We start from the raw sequence: 27,515 nt of genomic DNA on the forward strand, positions 1-27,515 counted from the left end.
TACTAGAACATTAGGTACTTTCTGTGATACTGATTAAAGGGCAATAGAATACCTTGTTTCGACATGAATGAAGTGACCAAAATTTGAGCACGAGTGTAAATTTGTTGACAAATTACAGCATGAAGGGATATTGTTTGTGTTTTACATTAAAAACATATGTAAAACCCATTCGAAGGTACCATTTGTGATACATATTTAAAACCTAGGTACCTACTATGATATAGACTAAAACATTAGGTACTTTCTGTGATACTGATTAAAGGGCAATGGAATATATTGTTTCGACATGAAGGAAGTGACCAAAATTTGAGCACGAGTGTAAATTTGTTGACAAATTACAAGGTACCATTTGTGATACATATGTAAAACCTAGGTATCTACTATGATATAGACTAGAACATTAGGTACTTTCTGTGATACTGATTAAAGGGTAATGTAATACATTGTTTCGACATGAAGGAAGTGACCAAAATTTGAGCACGAGTGTAAATTTGTTGACAAATTACAACATGAAGGGATATTGTTTGACAGAACATATTAAAAATACTTATCCAGTAGCTCCATCCATAAAACTTACATACTTCTCATAAATATACAAAATACATATCCAAACTACATAATCTACAATTCATATCTCAAACTACATTTCATTTCATAAGTGCAACACAAGCAGTCAACAGAATGGTAAACCATGACAAGAACAAAGCATGCATAAAAAATTTCTCTCTTCTCCTATAGCTGTCATTTTCCTTATCTAAACACCTGATGATTTCCGTTTGTTTATCATCCCTCTTCTGTGATTGCCTAACTCTTTCTATGCAACTGACATTCTCATTCTCCAAATCTTTAATCCTTGCTACTATAGAACCATTTGCATCCTCTACTTCGTTAAGCTTCTTGGTAATCTCATCTAAGAACTCCACACCCCTTGCACAAGTTGACTTGTCCAGCCATTTGAAAAATTTGCATGTAGCTTTTGTCTGCATGTTGAAGTATAGCATTCAGTCAGCAAAAACTCACTCAAACTATCCATAATTATAACAAAATGCTTACTTTTGAGTTATAAGTGGCGCAACCCCAAAATCTTCTTCCAGGGTTTTCCCTAGTCCACGAGGTCTTCAATAAGGCGGGTAAATCGCAGAAACAGAAATAGGATATGTCAACACGGCCCACTGAGGACGATCCGGATGATGACTTCAAGGAACGAACAGCACAAAACACATAACAAACAAAAAATTGTCTAAATCTTCAAACGGAAATTAAGAAAAGATTAAAAAAATTACAAATTTTTTTAAAAAATTTGAGCCAAAGAACCGACCTTGTCTACACCACGGGAAACTTCCTTCCCTTTGAAATCTCGTGTGCGACAAGAAGCCATCAACTTTTTTCCACCCACAACAACCGAAAGTTTCGGTTTTTATAACCTCATCAGGTCACCCAACAACCGACAAACATTTGTTCCAAAAACCAATACACAATCCATATATATAGCACAAAACAAACTTCTAAAAACACAAAAATGGGAAAAATACCTCGGGATGTGCCGACTGGATGAGCGAGCGAAATCCCCATTTCTTCTACGTCTGGCCGAGGTTAGGTGATACCTGAGCGAAAAGACCGCAAGTCACGGAGCATCGACCGGTTCTGTGGAGTCGACGGGAGAGAAATCGAGCGAGAGTCCGAGAGGGAGTCGGCCGATTCTGTGGAGTCGACGGGAGAAATCGAGCAAGAGTCCGGGAGGGAGTCGGCCGGTTCTATGGGGTCGACGGGAGAGAAATCGAGCGAGAGTCCGGGAGGAAGTCGATCGGTTCTGTGGAGTCGACGGAGAGAGAAATCGAGCGAGAGTCCGGGAGGGAGTCGGCCGGTTCTGTGGAGTCGACGGAGAGAGAAATCGAGCGAGAGTCCGGGAGGGAGTCGGCCGGTCGAGAGGGAGTTTAGGGATTAGGGTTCTTCACTTCACAAGTTCATTTTTCACGATTTCATGATGAAACTGACAAATCCTTTTTGATTTCTTTTTGAGATGAACGATGAAATGAATTAAATTTTTTGTTTGAAATATTTGAGTTTCAGTTAAGTTTCTTAAATTGCAAAACATTTTCCCTCCAAAATAAACAAATGATGTAGGCGTGTGATGTGTGTAAGTGATTTGGAAATTAAGTGGATGCTGACGTGTCTCAGTGGACAGGTGTCGACATTCTAGTGGTGCTAAGTGTCAGTGACGTGGCCAGTCGTTAGTTTTTGAACGGAGAAGTTAACCGAGGTACTAATTAGGTCATTTTCCAAAACTTAGGTATCATCTGTGATGCAAATTGAAACTCAGGGACTAAAAAATAAAGTTTTTAAAACTCAGGGACCATAGAGGTACTTAACCCTAAAAAGAATCACCGTCAAGAGGATCCCCAATAGAAAGAAGAGAAATGCTACTTAGTAGACTATTATACAAATGTCATACAAATGCCAGTCGTATAACAGTTTATTAAATAACATTATTCTAAAAAGAATCGTGACAATAGTTGCCAATGTTAAGAATTCATTTCTAATAGCAACATCAAAATTTATTTTGAGAGAATTTTGTGGAGAAGTATTGGGAGGGGAATGCCCCCCCCCCCCCCCCCCCCCCAAAAAAAAGCCGAAGACTCTAGGGTTTCCCCCAAAAGAAAGTTTAAAAAAATTCTATATGATAAGATTTTATTTTATTTTTAGATATTTGAAAAGAAATTTCATCAAATTAGGGCAGGCCAACCTAAATTAAACAATAAGAATGTAAGTACGCGGGGCAATGCTTTCGAAGATGTAGGCCCATTGATAAGTTTTGAGTATACAAATAATTCTCCAATGTTTTTGACGTTTTTGTTTTTAATTTGTGTGATTTTGTCGCTCATGTTTATGTTTCCCCTATATTTTTGTTTATTTTATTTTTATTGTTCATTTTCAAGATATAAAAATGTTTAATTGGAATGAAAAGAAGAGTAATGCTTCCCAGCATAGGACACAAAATAAGACCACTTAGTTCAGAATAGCAGAATTGTCTTACTTTATTGAAGCAAAAATTTGTGCTTTCATGGAAGAAAGTAACGTGAGAATGAAATATACTCACAAACTTTGTGTTTTTATAGAGCAAAATCACGTGAGAATGAAATATATCCAGAAGAACAGTACGAGACAATATCAAAGGATTTTTTTTCTTTTTCTTATTGAGTTTTTAAAATTTAATTTCTTTGAAATGGTGTTTACTGAATGAATTGTTTTTGTTAACTTTCTGGTTTTAACGGTTTTTATACGGCAAGTATTTTCAGCTATGAATGTCGTTAAAACAAGACTTGCGCAACAAGATAGAGGATGAATTTGTAAATCGGCCGGGTTTGGGGCTTAGTATTGGGGCGTCCTTTTTGTATATGTATGAAATATTTGTATTATGAATATTAGTTATTTTGAAGTGGTGTTTATGTTAGAGCTATGGTATCTTTTCAAATCTTTTGGTTGATCACAAATAGATTATTTGTGAAGCCTATACTGAGTTTATGGAAGAACTACGCCAATCTGACTGCTCCTTCAGCTGTCTGCCAGTGTTGGAAACTGAAATTGTTCAAGTTTTTTGGTAGCACTAAGAGTCCCCCGCACTTGAGATGATGAGTTGCAATTGGAACATTCACAACAGATTTAAAGGAATCAGCAAAAGCTAAGTGAAGAACATTATCTTGTTGCTTACAAGCTCAGGGATTTAATGGATATTCTCCCCCTTTTTTTGGCACTCAACTTGAATACAAACAACCAAAACTTTCTATCTGAAAGTGTCAGATACTCAAATAACATTCTGTACAATTGAAGAAAACATCAAAGCCCTTTGGAGCTGTAATATACTACTATTATACAGCATAGACTTCCAATCTCTCATTAACTTTGTGGAATAGCTTCAACTATAACTCGTTCCTCAAAATTCTAACTTTCATTAAAATAAAAATAAATAAATGAATTTCGGAATCGATTCACCTCGGGCCAGAGAGCTCCATTGCTTGGACTAGTAAGGAAGAGTCATCAGTGAGATCAGAATATCTATCTGATGCAGAAAACTCATGGGGTTTGCACTTGGTTGGCTCAACTCTTTGAGAAGCTTCCCATCGTTCTGCAAGCCCATCGCCTTCAAGCATTCGAACTACTTCAGACATTTTTGGTCTGTGACCTGGAAGGTATTGGGTGCACAAGAGGGCTACTTGAACCATCTCCTCGAGCTCAATTCTGTCATAGTTGCTTTTAAGATCCTTGTCCACAAGCATTTCAAGCTTCTTCTCCTGATGAATTTTTTTTACCTGTCATCATAACCCAATGTCACAAAAATGATATTCAAAGACACATGAATTGGACTAGTTAGTCAACAACATTATGAGAGAAAAGTCTATGCAGCATTTGTGCTCACCCAATCAAGAATGGCACCTTTCTGGTTAGATGCCTTGCCGAATTCTAGTGCTCTCTGGCCTGTAATCAATTCAAGGAGAAGGATCCCAAATCCAAAGACATCTGTTTTTTCAGATGACTGGCCTGTGGAAAGATATTCTGGGGCTATATGCCCCACTGTGCCTCTCACTGCTGTAGTGACATGTGAATCTTGGTGATCCAAAAGCTTTGCCAACCCAAAATCTCCTACCACAGCCTCACAATAGTCATCAAGCAATATATTCGCAGCTTTCACATCTCTGTGAATTATCTTCGGGTCACACTGCTCGTGAAGGTACAATAGTCCCCTGGCAGCTCCTAAGGCTATCCTCTTCCTAGTGCCCCAGTCCAAGACTGGTTTCCCTGTCAAAGATCAATTTCAGTCTAAATAAGCAACGTGGGGCTACTAGAATATAAATTAAATGATTAAATTCATCTTTTTTTATCGGCTTAAGCTTTTGAGATAAGTGGTGATTTCACATTGTATTAAAGCAAAAGTTCTAAATTCGAACCATGTTTTTGTTATTCACCTCTTATTTCAATTAAATATTTTACGTGCTTAAGCTTTTAGGACAAGTGTTTAACATGATTACCTTTGAGACGAGAAGCAACACTGCCATTGGACATGTACGGGTAAACCAGAAGCCTTTCTGTGGGTGTCATGCAAAACCCATATAATCTGAGGAGGTTTCGGTGCACTGCTAGGCTGATCATTTCCACTTCAGTCTGGAATTGGATCTCTCCTCCAGCCGCATTGCCATCTTTAAGCCTCTTGACAGCCACAACAGTCCCATCTTGGAGAACTCCTTTGTACACATTTCCAAAGCCACCCTTTCCAAGTATGTTTTTGCTGCTGAAATTGTTGGTTGCAATTTGAAGTTCCCTGAAATGGAATCTCTTCAAGTTTCCAAGGGAAACCTCTTCGTGATGCCGGTCTGAAATTTCAAGAGATTTTACATATGACTTAGCCAGTTCTTATCAAGTTGATCACAAAATGCTTTAGTTTGTGAAAGTGTTATCATCTTTTACTGACCTTTAACATCAAAGAACATCTGTTTGTTGTGCCTTTGCCTCACCCACAGAAGCAATCCAAATCCCAGAACCATCAGACACAGGCATCCGAGGCTCAAGCCAAAGGCAAGGGCTACTTTTTGACTTTTAGGTTTGCCAGAAGGTAGAGCAGCTTAAGGAGCAACGAGTATTGATGTCAGAATCAACACAAGCACACAAAACAATGAAATTTCAAATTTCGAAACATTGGAAGCATTATTTAAGAATAAACTTCAGGCAAAACAAAGTATATATTCCATACTTTGTGAATTATTCAAGTTCATGGACATTGGCATGAGTGTCTTCCCATAGCAGTCCGGTTCCGAACCGGTTGCGCAGATCAGAGGGTTCCCAACAATGCTGCCAGAATTGAAAATAGAAGAGGGAACAAGAAAAGTTTAGTATCTAATTCTATGTTTTTCCACACATACAAACACACGCAGAGAGAGGGAGAGAGTTACTTGAACGTTTTATCAGGAAATCTGGGCACAGGTCCACTCAGATTGTTGAAGGACAAGTCACTGAATGATAAACCACCTTCAGAAACATTCCAATTATAGAAATAATAGAATTGCGTATAATGATTAAAAAAAAAAAAAAGAGGTCAAGAGAATTACAGAAAGGAAAGTTGGGTCATGTTAGCCAATGACATCGGAAATGCTCCTGAGAGGCTGTTATTGTTAAGTCTCCTGTACCAAATTCAAGAACCCATATAAGATCAGATATCCACGCAGGAAAGATGATTTTATCATGGATATTATGCATAGCTTTTGAGCATAAGTCTTAACTCAGAAATGCTTACATGTATTTGAGGCTTCTCAGGTGACCTAGAGAGGGAGGAATTTCCCCATTGAAGAAGTTACTAGAAAGATCAAGCGTGTGAAGCTTTGAGAGCCTTTCAAGCTCTGCAGGGATTGGTCCTGTAATGTTGTTGTTCTGTAAGAGCCTGCAATGAGTGAAGGACATAGTAATTAAAACAGATTGCAAATAAGAACCAATCCCATTAAGGAATTTAATTTTGCCTGCCAGTATGTAGAACTTACACAATCTGAAGATTTGTTAAGTTGCCTATGCTTGGAGATAGAGTACCAGATAAGTTCTGACTGGGAGTGCCCCTGCAACATGACCGTTTCAAAAACTTCAGAACATTTTTTTTTTTGTTTGTTGAAGAAACAGAATTGTAATGTGACTTACAGGCCAATGACAAGGCTCTCAGGAGAACAGGTGACCATAGTCCAACTACATGGATCAACAGAGTCCATGTCCCAGTTATCAAGGACACCATGGGGATCCTTTAGAGAAGCTTTTATTCCCATTAAAGCTTGCACTGAAAAGAAAACACCAAGATGATTCGATGAAAGTATTCCATCATATGAACCCAATGAACACCCTTGTATATGCAGATTTAGAAGGAAGGAGAAAAGAAAATTTCGGAGTTACCTTCAAAGTTTACACCTTTGGGAGAAAGTAAACCATTTGCAGAAGCCCAAAAGCATAGGAAAGCCACAAAACGTAGAGAAACTTCTCTTCTTATCATTGCCATCGAAATGAAATTTACAAGAACCAGGGGCTCACAGATAGTAAAGCCTGCTTATGGTGGGTGATGGAGCTACCAGGAAAACTAACCCTCAAATTGGTTTCTTTTGCTTGAAGTAATATCTAGATCACCACGCCACTTCCTGCTTTCCATGCCAGAATCCCATTCACCAAAACTCTTTTGTCAGACCCAAGAAAAAGAACAATTTTTTTGTTGTTCAAAGGCAACTAGCATGCTCGTCATTGAGTCAGGAGGTCGTAAAGAGAAGAATATATAATAGCCTTAATCTTAAAAGAAGAAACTAATCAAATCTAGAGGAGAAAACGGGAAATTCCCCTGGAGTGTTAATCATGCATTTGCCTAAAAGGAGTGTGTGAGATTTTTTTATTCCCCACTACTTCAGTCCAAAGTAAAAAGCACTTGAGCGTGAGAAAGATCATAAGATATATAAGAGTATTCAGATCAGAGAAAGAAAACTTATAAAATTGTACATATTACGTACACACATGTGAAACTTTTTTCTTTTCAAATTATTTCCTGGTCAGTCATGAGTCATTTGGATGCATAGATACTGCCAGTGTATATCACCAGATTTCTTTTCTTAATCTTTTGGTATGTATATCATCGGCTTACTCAACTACCGTTAAAATATTATTTAAATGATTAGGTCTATCATAGTTTTTTAGATAAACGGTGATTTAATATAGTATTAGAACAAATGAAACATTTCACGTGTTGGGTCTCAATTGTTCGTGAAGGAGAGAGTTAGAATATTAATTTAAATCATTAAGTTTATCACTTTAGGATACCTAACAATTTAACAAGAAGATGGTCATTTTATGAATGGGTGTGGGATAGAAATGCTTTGCTTGGGACATGGGGGGGGGGGGGGGGAAACCAACATTCCCTGAGTTTGGCCACTCAGTAAAGTCCCAAAAACAGTACTTTTTCTTTTCTAATGAATTGAGAATGTGAGAATCTCAAGGTACTGGGCTCGAGATTGATGATGGATTTGGTCACCCACTATCCACGACCCATGAGGATCTTTGTTGTCTTTTTTTTTTTTTTTTTTTTCTTCCTTAAAACTTATAATATGTTTTATTTAGCATTGTATATTACAGGTTGGTCTCTTTTTGGCTGGGTGAAATGTTTGGTGTGCTTTATAGATTCCACAAACCACTACCAGCTAACAATCACACATGCTCTTGCTTTATATGCCTTAGCAGACAGTCATTCTTCGAAAACTATTCAAAAAAAGTGAAACTTTCAAAAGCTAAAGCTGCCACACCTCCTTTCTCTCTCTCTCTCTCTCTCTCTCTCTAAATTATGGGAGTAAGTGATACAGTACTTTCTCCAGCTGCAGCCAAGGCGCGTTTAAGAGCTCTTCAGTTCTGTGTGCTTTCTTGCTGGCTGATGTTCTTGGTGGGAAGCTATTCAAATTGCTGAAGTATAAGAAGATCTATCTATGCATAACGGTAGGAGATCAAACAGTATGCTTATAGCAGTGCCTTTGCAAATGATGGATGAACCTAACCAGCCAGGCCACATGGTCCGATGGACCACTCAAAAATAAATTAATATTGCTGATTTTTACACTTCAGATTTATCTGCTGATGTTCAGCACACAGCTCAATCTATCCCAAATGCCGCCTCCTCCGTGATTTGAATCCATGACATGGTGTCTAACTTTGATACCAAAATATTCAAATTTTAAGTAAAATTTACCCTTAAAGTCGGCTTGCAAGAAGAGGATGTCCAATAACTTATATTATTTGGAAGAGTCTTTAATTAAGAGCTTATATACACATGGTTCTGACTTCGACATCCACGATAGCTCACTCCGTAACTCGAATCCGTAATGTGGTGCTTGATTTTGATATCAAATGATGCAAACTTCAGTTTGAACTTACTCTTAAAAATCGGTTTGCACTTAAGTTATATGAGACACGATTCTAGCGTCATCCTGTACAGTGTCACCAATGTCTTGGGGAAATTTGAACCACCAACTCTAATTGCAAGCCTTTCTTAACCTGAACAATACTGTTAGACCAATATTTTATTAGTAAAGAAAGAAAATAAGATAAATTATTCATCTTAAAAAAAAAAAAGAAAAAAGAAAAGATAAATCATAGTTTTAGAAGGAATTGGTCATAGGAGAAGCACAATGATGGCCAAAACCATGTGTACAGCCATAAATGAAGTTTTTCTATCACTAAATCTGCATCCAGGCACCATCTAGGTGATTAGAAAGAGATAGGAGAGACCACCTGCAGCTTAATGGCCAATCATTCTAATATTCTATAACAAAAAAGAAAGAGAAAATTGACAAAACATAAGAATAAAACAGACTACTTTAATACCAAACGATGACAAAAATGTCCAAAAACACTGGGCACAGCTAGGCATTGTTGTCCCTTTCTTCACATCACCTCGGCCTCAAAAAGGGTACCCCCCCCCCCCCCTCCCCCGGTTAGTTAGGTGCTTACTGCTCAGGACCATAAACTTAGATATTGAATACAATTATCCAATATAATAGTTTTAACCCCACTATTTGTCTTTTCTCCCTTTTTGTCCTTGGAAACTAACAATCATAGGGTGATTGCATGTTAAAATAGGAAAAAATATATATATGTTAAATCAGTCCCTGTATTTTGTTTTTCTGAGCAATCGGTCCCCGTATTTGCATCTTTATTACTTTATACAATCACCCCTTGTGGCCCTGTGGGTTAAACTTTATAGAATAGATGCTTGTAATTTACTCCTCTATAAAAGTGGTCCTTCCATTAACCTTTATTTTTTTTTAATGAAACTTAATGCCACAACATCACTTAAATATATTAGCACTATTGATATATTGACACATGGTAATTTAATTCAAATATGTCTTAAATAAAAAAGAAGGCAAAATAATAATTAAAAAAAAAAAAAAACATAAAAGGGGTGGCAGTTGGCTTCCCCTCTCTCTTGGCCATAGCAAGTGAAGGGTGGCCACCCCTGATGAAGGCGGCCAAGTGATAGCTACTCCTCACCTTGGGTGGCCAAGGAATGGCATCCCTAAATGAGGGGCAACCGCCCTTTGGCTGCCTCGTATGAGGAGCGGCCGCCTTTGCAAGAGAAGGATGGCCGACCAATCAGCCACCACGCCTTCTTTGATGTTCAATTTTTTTTTTTAATTATTATTTTGCCTTTTATTTTATTTTATTTAGAGTAAATTTGTAATTTAGGGTAGATCGTCACGTGTCTAAGTGGCCACATGACATTAACTTCAGTAAAGAATGCTAACGAAATGACCATTTCTATATATACATAACAAACCACATGGATCTATTCTATAAAATTCAAACCACGAGAACTCATTCTATCAAGATGCAAACTAATTGGACTTATTTTTCATTTTTCTATTTAAAATTAGAGAGCCTTAATTTAAAAGATTAAGTTAGTGGGTTTCAGTCTATTATATTATATTAAACATTCATATATATATATATATATATATATATATATATGATATCTAGCTATCTTAAGTACTTGAGGCTTAATTTTCTTTCACAGGTGTGTATTAATTGATTGATAAAGATCATATGTCCCATTTATGTGACATGGACATCAACCCTATACCTCTTTTTGTAGTTCAAGGGAGCATTGGGGTCCCCCAAGGGTCCTCCACAATAAGGGCCAAAATAGATGGGACATAGTTATGAGATAGCGAGTGGGACGGGAGAAATGTAAAATCTAGATTATTAACTATTTTGGTGAGCCAATTTGATGAAAATCTTGAAAAATCACTCCCAGCAGCCTCACCATTTTAACCAAAAAAATTTGATTACTGAAATTACTAACCAAATTAGATGAGGCATTTTCACTCAATAACCCACTCACCAAATTTTGTTTCACATTTCTCTCTCACATGATTAGCACACTTTTTTCCTTTTTTCTCTCATTTTCTTATCCCATCTCCCATCTCTCACACGACAATGTCCTTATTTCATGGATATGAATGATTTTTTGTAAAAATATTATATAGAGAAAAAATAAATAAATATGAAAAAATTATTATTTAAATGGAATAGTGAATATTGACTAGTTAAAATGGTGAGGCTGTCGGAGAAATTTTAATAAAGTGGCTCACCAAAATAGAAAAAAGTGATTTTTAGTTGTTTTGGTGAGTAAAATTTGGTGAGGCTACTAGGAATACTCCCCCTCTATATACTTATATCCAAATTTCTTGAGCAAATTAATGACAAATATAATGAAGTGATGTCCCAATGGACAATCAAAGTTTTGTTTCTTTATGTTACCGCCTATCATATCTGCTATTTATTGTCCAATGGAGTATATTTCACAAATATGAATCCCATTGGGCAACAATTCCATATACCACTTTAACACTGTTATATACTTTCTCGAACTACCATCTAACTGATAATCTTTTTTTTAAAAAAAAAAAAAAAAAACTTTAGATTGCGACAATGTCCCCCCTAAGTTATCAAAATTTTTTAATGTCCACCCAATTAAAAAAGAAAATCCTTAATAAAAAAGAAAAAAACTAGGGGTGGCCTGACCACTCCCTAGGCCAAATGGGAGTGGCAGAACTACCCCTGGCCATTTGGGAGGTGGTTCGGCCACCGGCCCACCACTTTTTTTAAAAAAATAAAAAATAAAAATAAAAAATAGTCTTTAATTATTATTATTATTATTGTTATTTTGTATTTATAGTGGCTTTTTTGTGTTATTTAATAAAGTATATGTGATTTTTGTCTTTTTGTTTGCCTTGGGGAGGTCATTGTCGCAATCTAAAGTTTGGAGGAACATTGTTAATTTGGTAGTAGTTTGAGAAGGATACGTAGACTTTTCTCAACAAATTTTAAATACGAATTCTGTGTATATATATATATATATATATATATATATATATATATATATATATATATATATATATATATATATATATATATATATATATATATTATACTCGGATTAGAGCAAAAAAAAGAGAGAGAGAGAAAAAAAAGAAGAAAATAATTTATGCATCTCGGAGAAGTACTAAAAAAGTTGAAAGCATTAGTTACAAGCATATTTTATCATTATTATAATACATAGCTGAAATGATAGGGAAGCATGCACTAATTTAGATGATTATATATTCCTCATGTTGTTATATAATAATTGACAAGGTAGCAAAATGATGTTTGGGTGGTGATAGATGTGTACTCTAAAATGCTTAAAGCAAATGGGCATTAAAGGGAGATATATATATATATATATATATATATATATAGAGAGAGAGAGAGAGAGAGAGAGAGAGAGAGAGAGAGAGAGAGAGAGAGAGTCAAAGAAGTGTGGGGCAGCCAAATGAGTAGGAAATAATGTTCCTTCCTTCCTTCCTTCACTAGTTGTTGAGGTTTGAATGGAGATCGAGATAAACAAGCCATCAACTTCCACTTTAACTTCAACTATAGGATCCACATGACACTTGCTTTGGCAGTGTGCTCAAAGTTAAGACTCGCATAGCTGCTCTGAATTCTCAGGCCCCATCTTGTCCCCATTTCTCACAAGACCTCCTCTTTCAGACCCTTCCCTCCACTCAAAATATATGTCGGATCGGATTTTGGATTAGGCGCGGTTAAAAAAAAACGTACAGCATATGTATTGTACGTGCAGTTTTTTCAATGGTTTAGATTTCATTTTAAGTTTTCTATGAGAAAGAGAGAGTAAAATTAGATCAACTGGTGTGTTTTATAACTCGGTCTTAATTAAGCTTAATCGGCTCAAACAGAACGTTGATATCCATCGCCATAGTGCTATTTTTTTTACATTTTTATTCTTTTTCTTTTGGGGTTTATTTTTAAGGAGTGAGCCGCTTCATGATCTGAGTGTTCATTTGAGAGTATCATCATGTGCCCTGATTTGTTTAATTGGTGGTAACAGAAGAGTCACAAACATCTTAATGATATTTGTTCATTCTTCATTAATGTAAAGTAATTAGGGACATAATTATGGTAGAAGTGCTTTTTAAGTAGTAGGGCAATGGGCATCTTTCGAATTACTACTCTTTCTAAAAGTGAGTTCTAAATACATCTATATGGAAGGGACATTTAAACTTTCAAAGGTTATTAATTAATATTTAATTTTATGTTTGGCAATTTAATAAATAAGTGGTCGTCCTAAATTATTTTGGGTAATTCATTAAATGAGCATTGCCCTGGTGTTTAATCTGTTAATCTATTTAATTAAGTCTCTCTTAATTAAGATCTAGCTTCTTTTTTCTCCTCACTTTGCCCTAACCGTGTGATTTTAATTTTTTGTGATTATTTTGTCCCGCATCAAATTATTTATTCGTTTCTATTAGGTTTTCGAAATGGGAAAAATATTGGTATCAGAATATTCCGATGTGTGTTGAGTAATTCTAATCCCTCAAAAAACGATGTGGCTTTTAAAATTATCGTTGAATCAAAATTCAATAGTGATCTATCATAAATCAAATGGTAATATTAAAAGTCGTATCAGTTTTTTAAGGACACAAGAAGAACTTCTAACTAGCATCACTTGTACGTGTTTGTTACCAATCCGAACGTTTGGACAGATAGCAAGATAATTTCCGAGCATCATCTAATATACATTTCAAAGTTTATCTGGATATTAATGGATAAATGGATAATATTGGATCATTATTTTTTTCCTTTGGGGGTGCAATCATTAATTAGAAAGCAAATAACGTACCCGCCAAAATATTGAGGTTAATTACGTGAAAGATGATCCCTAGCTAATACGGGAGAATCTAAGTAATAATAAAGGTAAATTACACCAACTTTTCTCAAAGTTCATATAAACGTTATAGCTAGGGATTCTCTTATTTTCAGAAAATCACATTACCACCCTCAATTTTTTTTTCAATTAAATTTTCAAAGGTGCGAGCGTTCTATCTGAGGTTTGTATAAATATATTACCTTGGTTGATGATCGATGTGCATACTCTAGAGTAAACGGCACTAATTTGGAGTTTCGACCCAATGTTTAAACGGCACTAAATGAATAGTATTTTTTTTTTTTGATAGTGTCTAAATGGAAAGAGATCGAATCCATTGATAGTACTTTTTTTTCAAACGCGACGGGATCAAAGCAATTAAGTTAATCATTTGAGTAAAGAAATAGAGAGCAAGAAAACCATAACTGGTGGCATAATGGAAGTTGTAACATAATTTATGTAAGTAACAATGGCGGGTCATTGACAGGAAAGCAAAAGCAAAGGAAAGACAGTAATTATAGCAAGTTGCAGGATGCATGGGGGATGGGGGATGGGTGTTTGAGGGAACATGGTGGCCCATCTTCTTTCTTTGTAGTGGATGGTGTCTAAACATCATGAAAAGGACCCCCAAAGTAAACACTCTTCAGCTCTGCTATCACTTTGACCCATTCTCTCCTCGATCGTTTACATCCCGATCGATAACTGCAACACAATAATTACCCACCTTTGAATTGGCCTCTTTTTCTTTTCTTCTCTTTTTCACTGTTCATCAAGAAAATCTGCCTCCCAAACAAAGGTTAACGTTAAGTATCCATTCCAGCTTCCTGCCCTCGATCTCTAGAATATGTTTGCCTCTTTACAAACGAAAAGTGCTGCAAGTCATGTGGTGGTGTTCAATTAAGGGGAATTTTGGCAAACTATTCAAGACAAATTTTGTCCTTTTTTCTATTCATAATCCAGGGTACTACGCCGACCGGGTAGATAAGAAACCCACGTAAAGAAGGCAGTTTATAAAAATATTCATGGCTGGGTGTTAAGTTTCACGTAGATTATTTACTAGGTGAAACTGAACTTTATAAATGATTTTGTAGAAGCTCCAAATTGATTAATTCTTTTGGGTTAAATACACTTAAGCCCCCCAAACTATCAACTATTTAAAAAAGAAAAAGAAAAAAAAGCAATGCGACATGTGTGACACTTCGATACATCAAATTACTATTTTGTGGCAATTAGCCATTTTTCTGTAATTCTTCCAAAAATACCCATATTTTCTTCTTTCTTTTTTTTTTTTTTTAAAAAAAAAACTATAATCAAAAATCAAAATTTTATGCAAATTCTTTCTATACTACTCGAACCTTATTCTATGTACTTTAGTACTTAATATATATATATATATATATATATATATATATATATATATATATATATATATATATTCAATTATTTTATTTTATTAAAGAAAATAGAGGTAATTTTGGAAGAATGACATAAAAGTGACTTAATTGCAACAAAATTGTAGTTTGACCCTGCCAGTTCATGGGACATTTTTATGAAAATGGCAGTTAATTTAGAAAACTTAAGTGTATTTAACCAAATTTTTTTGAAGTGACAGCATAAATCCGACTAGCCCTTTTCTTGAATCATTATACAGTGTCTTTATATATATATATATATATATATATATATATATATATATATATATATATATATATTAGCTGAAAGAGTTATGGAAGGAGCTGATTTAAAAACTACAAATTTGTGTATGACTTAAAGGTGTACTACATGCTTCTTAGTTACTCTTTTTACATTTTGTTTTGGACATTAATTGAAGCTTTGGGTTCAAGCAATGCTTTCGGCTTGTCCAAGCTAACTCATCACCAAACTTGCGTTAAATTAGTCGAGTAAGATTGGGTTGTTATAAATCACAGTATTTCAGTAGGTGATCTAGCTCATTGAGTCCTTAACAAGATTAATTACTTTAAACAAATTGTGCTACCAACTCGCATAATCATTGTTTAGTTTAATTAGTCTTTGAGGCTAATATATATATGTTGAAGAGATCCAGTTTATCAACTGAGGCCCACGTGGGCATTCATTCCTTTGGTTACAAGAAGTCGGGTGTCGTTTGTCAAAGCAATGCTTCAGACATTACTCCTATATATAAACCTGAAATGACTTAGGAAAAAGCGCTAGCCTCCAAAAGGACCAATCAATCTAATGCTTCTTTAGAATCTCTTATAAGCATTATTTCACTTAGTAACTAAGCAATGTGAAACTTATCACCCGTGCGCTATCATCCCAAAAGGACTAGTCAATTTGATGCTTCCTTAGAATCTCTTATAAAGTCCAATTTCACATTACTTAGCAACTCATCTCTTCCCAATATAGAATCGGGGCGGTATAAACCACCTCTAAATTGTGGGTGTTTGGGAGTATTACTCTAGATATTCTAGTGGAGTACTCCACCGCGCGCCGGGAGGAATTATAGACAAATCGCTAAAAAATCGAGTGAAACAACAAATTTCAGTTCAATTGAAATACTGTTTTAATTCCGCTGTAGGTGCAGACTATTTTTCTAACACAATTATCTCACCTAGAATAATATAAGCCCAAGAATGGATTCATTTTTTTCATAGGCTATAGGTCCCCCTATGCATTCAACCTAGCTACTGTAACACAAAGGTGTGGAGTAGGGAAGCAAGGGGGTACTAATCATCACAAGGCACAAGTTGATAGCATTATTTTCACACTTTCTGTAAGAACATCATTCGCCCTGTGTACTTATCACAGAAGGGATTGAAGATGTGGTGGCATAGAAAGCTCCAAAAAGGATGACAAGATCAAATCTGTTTATCGAAGTGCTTCTCCGAATCCTCGATCTTTGAAGTGAGAAACAAAACAAGATCAGTTTGGTTCCGTTTTTAAGTAGAATAGTGAGGGAGGACATTTCAATAGTAATGAGAAAGAATGACAACAGCAACCTTAATCAATGGCTAGTTCGATCGGTCGCACTCGTTGCGTTTTGCTCAAGGACAGGTCATATTCGGGCCATTTGGTCGACAGATTGGCATTCCTGTCTTGGCCTGGAAAAGCTGATACACTGAAAGTTTAGTTTCATTAAAATGCTGAATCACAAGTGTGAGGATAACAACTACAAATTAACAAACAGAAGGAAAAAATTGAGAAACAGAAATAACGTAGAAGAGTCATTGACATATCATTTTCAAGGTAGAAGAAAGAAAAAAAGAAATCGAATTTAGTCCTTACATTTTCATGTAATTTTGATTTAGTCTTTTGGTTTTTAATTTTCATGATTAGGTCCTTTGATTTTCTTATTGTTTCAAATAGGTCCATCCGTCAACTTACCACTCATTTAGTTAACGTGTATGCCGCGTTAGACCAAACAATTAATGCTATTGGGACTCTTATTTGACATGTTATGTACCAATTATATGTGTCACGTGACACATTTACTTTAAAGTATAAATATAACCTAAATAATTTTTTTTAGAGAGAGAGAGAGGTGGTCGGCCACCCCGAATAATGAATGAGTTGTCTCTCACCAAATGAGGGATGGCGGCCCCTCTTTTATGAGGGGCAACGTCCCCTCATATAGGGTGGCTGCCCTTCACAAAGAGGGGTTGTGAGGGGAGGCTACCCTTCCTAGGGAAGGGATGCCGCTCATAAAGAGGGACAACCACCTCTCCGTGTGAGGACATTGCCCCATAAAGGAGAGGAGTTGCCACCAATCATCTTTTCAAATATCAGTTATCCAAATGAGTTTTTAGATAAAACTTTATTGCTACTAAAAAGAGAGAGATGTAATCCAACAACGAACAAACTTTTCAAAATAATTCACAAAACTCTTTTAAAAAAACAAAACACCATTACAAAAATAAAACATAAAAACAGTTTTTAAATAACTTTTTATACCATGTCTCAAAACACATGTTCATTTTTCTTAAGTGTGGAGGTTGCCTTGTTACATGTAAGATTTTTTTTTTAATATTTTTTTAAAAAAGTGGAGGCTACAGTGGCGACCCGTAGTGGCCACCAAAATCGTTTGGCAACCTCCTAATGGCCACCAAAACCATCTGTTGGCTCCATGGTAGCTACTAATATATCTGTGTAGCGACCACTATATTGGTTGTTGATCTGTCTAGCAGACCACCCATAGAGACTAGCTCCAGCCTCCGATAGGGCTTTCTTTTTCTTTTCTTTTCTTTTTTCTTTTTTTTTTAAATATATATATATTTCTTTTTTTCAAAAAATAGTTATGAGTTTTTGGTTTTTCATAAACACTCTTAAAAACTTTACCAAACATATTTTCATATTTGACCCCTAAAACACTTTTCAATTTTCACATTTTTGAAGACCCCCATAACACTCAAAATTTTACTAAACAGACCCATAATTTTGGAAAATTTAAACTCTTTATTTTAAATAATTAACTCAATTTCGAAATTCACCAACATGGATATTGAAACGGTAACATGAGTAATATATGGTATAAAGGTTTAAGAAGGTGGAGTGGTTTCTGCAATATTTTCTTATTTTGCTTCCCTCAAGACATTCTGCAATTTGTAGATAGAAGTAAAGCTCTTGCTCTGGTACCCTTTACTTTTACTATTACTTTTGGGGTCCATCCCACCTCTCTTATTCAAAGGATTTGAAGTTGTGCGCCACATGTCCATGTCGACCTACAAATATTGTCGCTTCTATTGGCAACATACAAAAGCATATCAATTTTTTTTTTTTTTTTTTTTTTTTATTTGCTTTTTCCATGTAAATTATTTCCTAAGAAATGCTTTTTCTTTTGCCCAATTTCACGGGCACGGGTTGTGTAGGTTAGGACTACAAAACGAGTTATAGACTACCAGATAAAGACTTCACTGAGTATGACAAATCAACCACCGACAGCCAGAAGATTCTTTGATTGTTAAGACTGAAATTGAGGCTCTGTTTAGTTGTTAATGTGTTTTGTGAGTGCTTTTTTTTTTTTTTTTGGTTTTTGATTTGAAAGCTTTTTAACAGGTGACTGAAAATAACATTTTAGAGGAAAAATAAAAATGATATGGCTTCTCCTTTCTACTTTCTTCTTGGTTTCTACTGTTGTACTGCATCAAATTTGATGACAAGAAGAAACTCCTTATCTAAGGACTAGGGCCCATTTGTGTTACTCAGTTCTGGGCCGTGTCGCAGGGCTACCATAATAACAGCTATCCGTCTGACTAGAACTGAATTCAATTTTATATAACATATATATGTAGATTTCATATATTTACTGCAAATCAAAAGCATATGCATATATAATTAAAAAAGAAAAAAGAAAAAAAAAAAAAGCATACGCATATATAATTAATTAGATAGTTCCACCAAACCACGTAGCTTCCCCAACTCAGTCAACCCAACCAGAATCAGATTCACAATATAAATTTTCAACAGCTTATATTTGTCTGAACCAAGATTGGAACCAAAAAATTTTACCATAGAAACCAGACAAAAGCTTAAATTTGCGCCTTGTTGGTCTCTTCTATGAGAATTCATGTGCAGGAAAATCTGAAAATGCAGGGGGTCATTGACAGAAGTGGTCTTTGAATTAAATGTGAAAGAGCTGCAAATGTTCTTGAGAATGGACTTTAGGAATACTCTGCTCTTTCAACATGTGAGATGAAGCTTTTTAACTTTCTTAAAAATGTTGTCAGCACAAGTTCAGTCAACCAATAATCCAACCAAACTCCAAGAAAACTACATGAAGAACTGGACCATTACCAATATAACCATCAAACATCTACAGAATAACAAAATCAAATTCGCATGAAGAGCGACAATGTAATAGATGATAAATCCCAAAAAAGAAAATCTTAGAGAAGATAATCAAGTCATCATATAAAGAAAGCAGGCACCGATGGAAGATCATGAACATCAAACATAAAGGTCATAAGAACAAAATTCAAAAGAACACGCTTATAGGTAAATCTTTTACAGTAGCACAGAGTCAAAATTGCAAAAAGCTCATTCAGTCAATTGATATTTCAAAGAACCTAATTGAGACTTCGGATACATAATATAAATGAACCCAGCACATTAGCTTTCCTAGGTCATTAAGGAAAATTGGATTTATTTGATCACATCAATAATCAATCTTTCGCTAAGCACTTGAGTTGTCATAGTAAGCATAATATTTAACCCAGAAAACAAATACTAGAAAGAGAAAAACATTGGTAAAATCATGTACCATAAGTTTTATTAACCACTACAGGTTATCATGCCCCAGCAGTAAACAATTTTGGATTTAAAGGGAAAGAAAATATGCATACCAAAATTTCTTGAAGAAATACGATACTACATCAACCTCACATGATACAATAAGAAATACAGCCCAACAAATCCTAAGCAGCCACATTAGCTATTGAAACATCTTTTCTAGACTCATTGGAACAGAAGAGATTCAAGACATCAGCATGGTTACGAATGTAACTCGGGCATTTGGGAAGGAAATTTTGAGCTTCTACATGCCTTCCAGCCTTGAAGAGGGCCTCAAACATTCGGAGGAACACGGATGTTGCCGGAAACCCCTTCGAAGACATTTCTTTCATAAAGATAATAGCATCATCAGCCGTTCCAGACTTCGATAAATACTTAATAAATGGGTCCACATAAGGTGGGAACCCTTGATCTTTCATCAAACCCAAAAGATTTAAAGCATCTTTAAACCCACCCTGAACCAATAACTTACTTGTCAATTCTTTGTATGTAGTATGCCAAGGCTTTAACTGTTTTACTTTGACCAGATCAACAAGAAGCACGCATGCATATATAGCCCTGTTCTTTCGGCAATAAGCGTTCACCAAAATGTGAAATGCATGGCCTGCAGAAGAGACTCCCTCTTTTTCAACCATCTTTTGGAAATAATCAGAAGCCTTGTCATGATCCCCAGCTATGCAATGCCCCTCTATCAAAGAAACCCATGTCCTGTGATCTAGATTTGAGCCGCAATTTTCCAAATTCTCCAAAAGTTCACTTGCCTCTTCCTTTCTACCAGTACTACAAAGCTTGAACACAGTTTTACTCTGCAATTGACCGCCAATCACAAATCCAACTTCCTCCATTGCTTTCAAAACCTTATTGCACTCTCCGAACCTACCAACGCTGGTCAAAGACTTGAGAACTGCATCAAGCACAGAATTTGTTAACACATTCCCACTCTCATTAAAAATCCTCACAACCCTCGAAAACAGCTGCATATCCAATTGTTTACCGGATGCTACTTTCCTCAATAGAAAGGTACAATAATGCACCGAAGGCTTATTTGCACCAGCCATGGCAAACTCATACAAATCCACAGCATCCTTAATCATTTTCCTATTACAAAACCGGCCCAAAACCTTAACAAACGTCCCCTCTTCCATTTGAAAACCATTGCTTCTCATCTCATCAACAACTTTCCAAAACCTATCGATACAATCTTCCCGCCCCAACACCCTGGCCATAGCATTATAAGTCCACTCATCGTGCCTAAACAACCCACTCTCGTCCACCCACCTGAAGAAAATCAACGCTCTTGCCGACTCAACGCCAACACTTTCCAATACCATCTTAACTATATCACTCGAGTATGCAACACCCAATTCCTGTAACCGCCTCTCAACATCATCACCCCAAACCTCACTCCTAATAATCTTACACACCCTTGAACAAACCTTCTCCACCGAATTATCTACCGATCCCGATGCATACGCACCCTTCAATTTCTCGACATCACTATCCAATCCATCCTTTTCAAACTTTTCCAAGACCTTATTTTGCACGCCCTTCGAAATCCCATACCCTTTTTTCTTCATAGCCTCAACCAAATCCCAAAACTCCTTCACAAACCCATTAACACCCAGGATCCCCAGCATCAAATTATACGATTTGGAGCTCAATCTCTCACTATCACTCTCCAGAATCCAATCGAAAAACCTCTTCGCGACATCGGGGCTCGACTCGATCTTCCTTAAAACCTTCAATACAAATTCATGATTAACCACAACATTACTCAGCTCCAACTCTTCCCTAATATCATCCACACCCTTAGGCTTTGCAAAAATATCGGCTATGATCATGTGATCTGAGTCACTCTCTTCAAGGGCTGGTTCAGACGAGAAACAACGAGAAATAGGTTTCACATGATTTGTGAATTGCGAATACAAAATGGGTTGTGAAGCTGTGCAGTGGAAGAGTGAGATGAGAGAGTGAAGTGGTGGGAGATTGGGGTTGGAGAGTACCTGGAAATGCGAGGAGTGCGTGGAAATGTGGAGCTGAGAGCGGAGAAGGTGGTTGGGTCGGAGGAGAAGCAAGCGCCATTGGTGTCTCATAGTTTTAGGGTTACAGAGGATTTTGTGTACAAGAGAGAGAGAGAGAGAGAGAGAGAGAGAGAGATTAGGGTTTAAGAGGGGATTGGGGTTTGGGCGTTTGAGTGTGGAGAGGTGAAGATCGAGCACAGTCGCATGTGTGCAATGTGCTACCCTTTCCAATCATATTAAGCCACGTAAGCAATAACAGTTCGAGAATCCAATCTCTGATGGAGCATACGTACGGTCAGTGATAAATCGCGAATGCAACCCATCTCCCCTATGCATTTGGATTCCGAGTAATGATATACATCCCATTTTCCTCCCAAATTGATGTGGCTCTTAAAATTATCATTGAATCAAAATTTAATAGTGATATATTAAAAATTCAATGGTGATTTTAAGAACCACTTCAATTTTGGGGGACAAAAAAAGGACAAGAGGATAATGTGTAGCATTACTCTTTAGATCCCCTCCTGTCCAAGTGAACCGGAAAGGAGCCACTTAGGCTAAATAAAAGAGTAAAATTGTTAAAAAATATATATATAAAATGACAATTTTATCCATTTGTTTCTATGAATCGGCTCCTCTCCGATTCATTTGAACCGGAGAGAATCATTGTCCCTCCTCTCGTTCAGCATCGTTTTTAATTATTTGTTAGAAAATTCAAACAGATAATTATGAGAAACCACTTATAAGACTTACTTAACCAAATAAGTGGTTAGACAATTCAATTTTTATTTGATCAGGTAGGTCTTATAAGTTGTAACACTTCGATCTCATATTGGAAAGAAATAAATAGCTCACATAGAGTGAGTGGTTTATAAAGATACTCATAGGTTTTAAGTACTTAACTCTCACATTGCCTATGTACTAGATAAAATTAGGCTTTATAAGAGATTGTAGGAAAACTTTAAATTGATTATTTCTTTTGGAGTGAAAGCGCAGATATAGCGCTCAGGGGGGAGCCAGCTTTTAGGTTTTGGGGGGGGCAAATTGAAAAAAAATAATTTGGGGGGCCAAAACTATAAATTTTTTTAAAAAATAGGGGTAAAAATTAAATTTATTTTTTATTTTTTTAGGTTTTTTTTAATTTTTTTGGGGGGGGAGACCTTTGGCCCTCCCAAGCCAAAGTGTGGCTCCACCCCTGTAGCTAGCGTTTTTCTTTGAGTCGTTACATAGTGATCATTCACAATTACCAGTTAAAATTCTTTCAAATTCGGATAAATAATTGTAGACGATCATAATCATTTAGTCTATTAGGTAAAGAGTAATGCTATATAATATATACCATATTTTTATCCTATTTTTATCATCTCAAAGTTTAAAGTTAAAGTGGCTTTTAAAATTACTATTGGGTCAAAATCCAATAGTGATCCATCCCAAATTCAATGATGATTTTAAAATTCACATCAACTTTGAGAGAATAAAAAGATCATATGTAGCATTACTCGTAGGTAAAAACCACGGGCAACAATTTGGATTGATGTGTCAAGTTGATGTTATGTTTAGTTATAGGTATATAAATTATAGTGGTTAATCTAAAGTCAATTCATTTAATTAAACGAGTCAAATTCTCAATTTTGACATGACCTGTTTATTACAACACAACATGGACACACAGAATCCGTTTAATAAACATATTGTGTCACATTGAACAGAACACGACCCATTCCAACTCATTTGGCCCTGTTTTATATAAATGGTTTAAATTGACCTGAATAGTTGGTAGACCCGCTTAACGCAATTTCATACCTTATAAGCATAAATTATATAAATTATGCACATTCACAACTAGATTCATGACAGTCGATTTAATAATCGATATCCAATTATTCAATAATTATGACCTAACTTCTAAACACAATATCCAATCAAAATTATATAACATTACAATAAAGTTCATCTACACGAACAAACAGATAGTAATGAATAAAATAAGATTACATTTCAATAAATAACACGAGAAAAGCATCATCATTAAGCATAAGCATTAATTATTATCAAAATGAGATGTATTTAGAAAAATTATATTGATTATGCTGGTTAATTGGGTTGACCTGTCTATTAATTGTGTCTAATCGGGCCAAGCCGGTTTCATTATAATCTTATTACATTAAATCTTAACCCACCAATTTTGTGTTATGTTCGTATTGAATTTGTAAATCAGCCTACTAAAAGTAGTTTGAGATCCGTATACAAGTCCTTTTTTTAAAAATTTAAATATATTGCTTTGAAATGATATAATTACTAATCAAATGATAAAAAGAGTAAGATCGTTTAAGAAACTATATATATATATATATATATATATATATTATGAAACCTCCTTGTGCAAATCCAATCAATCATAAACTATTAACATTCATTCTTCCATGGGATCTCCTACAATATTCGTAAGGGATAATTGCATCATTGGTCTCTGGAGTTAGCTTAAATTACAAATCACTCCCTATGGTACAAAAAGTTTATGGAGGATTCATGTTGTAAACTACAATTACGAATCACTCTCTGAACCAGTTTTTCGTCCACCAAATTAATAGATTCCGTTAGTTTGTCACGTCATACCCAATAAGAAATCGACACATGTCCATTACAATAAAAATATATGAATAAATAAAACTTAAAAAAATATATTTATTTTTTTTAAAAAAAAAAAAAAGAAAATAGCAAAGGGGTGGCTACTAGGGGTGGCTTGACCACGTCTGGGGGTGACGCACAACCTCCTCTAGGCCTGGGGTAGCCACGTATCGATTTCCTATTAGGTATGACGTGGCAAACTAATGGAATATGTTAATTTGGTGAACAGAAAACGGGTTCAGAGAGTGATCCGTAATTATAGTTTACTACAAGGACCCTCCATGAACTTTTTGTACCACATGGAGTAATTTGTAATTTAAGCTAACCCCAAAGACCATTAGTGAAATTATCCTTATTTGTAATGGAAGAAGACCCTGCAAAAGTAATCACCAATGAGTGAAGATGAATTGTTGTAGGGGTCATCAGGGTCAGCTCTTCCACTAGGCGGCTTAGGCAGCCGCCTAAGGCCCCCAAGTGGAAGAAGGCCTCTAAAAAATAGGTTTGTAAGAAAAAATAAATAAATAAATAAAGCCTCTGTAACTTTCTTCACAAAAAAATTATATTTATATTTATATAAAAAATGCCCCGATTAAAATTATCGCCTAATATCATTAGTGTGATGTATTCAGATGGCTAAACTAGGACTATGCTTCCATTAATTAATGTTGTCTGCTCACAACATGGTTTCTTCATTGTTAAAATAGCCATATCCATTAAGAGCAACTAGTGGAATATATATGCTTTGTACCGATCGAGATGTTTCTGCAATTTCATTAGAGCAAAGATGGGTTATGTATTGAGAATCAATTGGAGCCTAGCTTGGAGGTCACAAAATATAGTGCGCAAGTCCAAGGCAGGGAAAGTGCTCTATTTGCAACATTAGGATATATATATATAATGGATCGAGCATCCAAATTTAGCTGCTTGTGATCCAAAAGGTAGTCTCGTAGATTTGAATGGATGTTAATCATCTCTCTTTTCTATAAGATCCCACATGGAAGAATGGATGTTAATAGTTTATGATTGATTGGATTTGCTCTTGGTGTACTTTTTGAGTTCTGAAGTAAAATGCAAACAGAAGGAAGTACTCTTGGACAATGATCATTATATAATTATCACCAAACCATAACCATTATTATTATATAGATTGCCACTAAACAAGCAAAGACAAAAACTATCTAAAACTCATAACAAAATTGTACGAATCAGATGACAGCTACATAACGGAGCTCTCTTTGTTGTACTGAGACAAAACCAGTTAACACCTTCCTAAAACGAGCACCGAAGAAAAGAAAAACGCAATGTGAGAACTCGATCCTACGATCAGCTCTCTTTATCGAATGAAAAAACTAGTAACATGACTCAAGGTAATTAAGCTGGATCGAGATGGGTCCATGGAGCTTAATTCATTTGTTCATTCCAACTGCATTCTTGACAGATTCAGCAGCTCCTTGTGTCTTGTCCTTCATCTGCTGACCAGCCTACACACAACACAACATGAAACATTTGAGAAACCATGATGTTGTCATAAAAATTAATTAAAATCCTTTATTATGACAAAACCCACGACTCAATTCAATGTTTTCACCTGTTGGGATGATTCCTTGGCAGATTGAGCAGCATTGCCAGCCTTGTCCATCATGCCGCTGGCCTTCTCCTGAGACAAACATACATATATAAACAAATAACACATCAATATCCATGCCATTTGCATAATGTGAAGTGGAAATTGAACACACCCAGAGAAAGTTTAGCTGACCTGAGTTTGGCCCTTGGCCTCCCCAGCCTGGTAGCTCATGTTCTGAGAGTTGTCTGCCATATCCTCTTGCTTTCTTGGAAATTGGAACACACAAAGATGAACTGATATATATATGCTCACAAACTGAACTGAACTGTGGTGGTGGTGCATCTGTCCTAGCACTTGTTAGGATTTATATAGTTTTTCAAACCAATCCATTTCATCACACGTGTCTGCCTCGTGGAAGCCAGTTAGAACGTGTCACACTGCTGTGTGTTCGATCGCGACACGTTCTGCATGCACTCTTTGGACCCGGGGGGCTGTTGAGAAAATAATTCATTGTTCCGTTCAAAGGATCTGTTGCTATTTTCAAGGCCTTATATTTTAGAGGGGTTCTGCGCCATTGATTCCTCATACTAGCTAGGATCATCAAATTGAACCCATTTTCTCTTTCTTTTATGAAATTTGAATTTTGTAAAGGCATTTAATTAGTTAATTAATGATTTTTCTATTTATTGTGATTAGGAATTATAAGAAGGTCAACAGTAATTACATAAACTCATCATGTTCACTTTTCAATAGGACCCCGGAGACAAACGCAGACCAAACAGATTATTTTCTTCTTCAGCTAGCCAAAGCATTGATGTGATCCACTGTAACATTCAACTCGATTCTAGGGAGGTCTGTCACTATAGCTCCCAACAACAACAAAAGTGTGGGGATGCTTGCCATTGCTAGACACTGTTGCATGCCTACATAGCTTCATAACAATTCAAGATTATATGCAAGGCCGTCTGAATTGGAGTAAATAAAAAATTCAAAATTAACCACACAATTGTAAGAGCATTTTTAGTAGACTCACCAAAATAACCTAAAATTTATGCTATTTTAGTAAGCCAATTTGTTAAAATGGTCCAAATTGAGTTCCCAACAGCCTCACCAATTTGATAAAAAAATTTGATGAGTGAACAATAGTTACCAACAATAGCGAGCACTATTCGCTCACCAAAACAATAAAAAACTATTAAAATTTTATTTGTTTCTTTATTTTTTTTTTTAATTTCTCTCTTATGCATCACATACAATCTCCATTTTAAAA

General features: G+C 35.8%; 3 protein-coding genes across 3 annotated transcripts; all 3 read right to left on the reverse strand.

Moving 5' to 3' along the window:
• Positions 1-3,640: 3,640 nt before the first annotated feature.
• LOC133859149 (protein NSP-INTERACTING KINASE 1-like) lies at positions 3,641-7,276 on the reverse strand. Its single transcript, XM_062294469.1, has 11 exons — positions 6,922-7,276; positions 6,676-6,808; positions 6,525-6,596; positions 6,284-6,427; positions 6,099-6,170; positions 5,943-6,002; positions 5,744-5,841; positions 5,465-5,614; positions 5,025-5,366; positions 4,415-4,794; positions 3,641-4,307 (listed from the first exon to the last, which is right to left on the reverse strand). Exons 1-11 carry the CDS (start codon positions 7,022-7,024, stop codon positions 3,987-3,989), a joined length of 1,875 nt encoding a protein of 624 aa, XP_062150453.1. The 5' UTR covers positions 7,025-7,276; the 3' UTR covers positions 3,641-3,986.
• A 12,697-nt stretch (positions 7,277-19,973) lies between these two features.
• On the reverse strand, positions 19,974-22,204 carry LOC133859151 (pentatricopeptide repeat-containing protein At3g02490, mitochondrial). The gene is made up of 2 exons (XM_062294472.1): positions 22,033-22,204; positions 19,974-21,896 (listed from the first exon to the last, which is right to left on the reverse strand). Exons 1-2 carry the CDS (start codon positions 22,109-22,111, stop codon positions 20,155-20,157), a joined length of 1,821 nt encoding a protein of 606 aa, XP_062150456.1. The 5' UTR covers positions 22,112-22,204; the 3' UTR covers positions 19,974-20,154.
• Positions 22,205-25,888: 3,684 nt separating this feature from the next.
• On the reverse strand, positions 25,889-26,568 carry LOC133861905 (stress-induced protein KIN2-like). Its single transcript, XM_062297730.1, has 3 exons — positions 26,438-26,568; positions 26,267-26,335; positions 25,889-26,159 (listed from the first exon to the last, which is right to left on the reverse strand). Exons 1-3 carry the CDS (start codon positions 26,495-26,497, stop codon positions 26,085-26,087), a joined length of 204 nt encoding a protein of 67 aa, XP_062153714.1. The 5' UTR covers positions 26,498-26,568; the 3' UTR covers positions 25,889-26,084.
• Positions 26,569-27,515: the final 947 nt, after the last annotated feature.

This window comes from Alnus glutinosa, chromosome 2, assembly GCF_958979055.1.
Source record: "Alnus glutinosa chromosome 2, dhAlnGlut1.1, whole genome shotgun sequence".
Classification (NCBI taxonomy): Eukaryota; Viridiplantae; Streptophyta; class Magnoliopsida; order Fagales; family Betulaceae; genus Alnus; species Alnus glutinosa.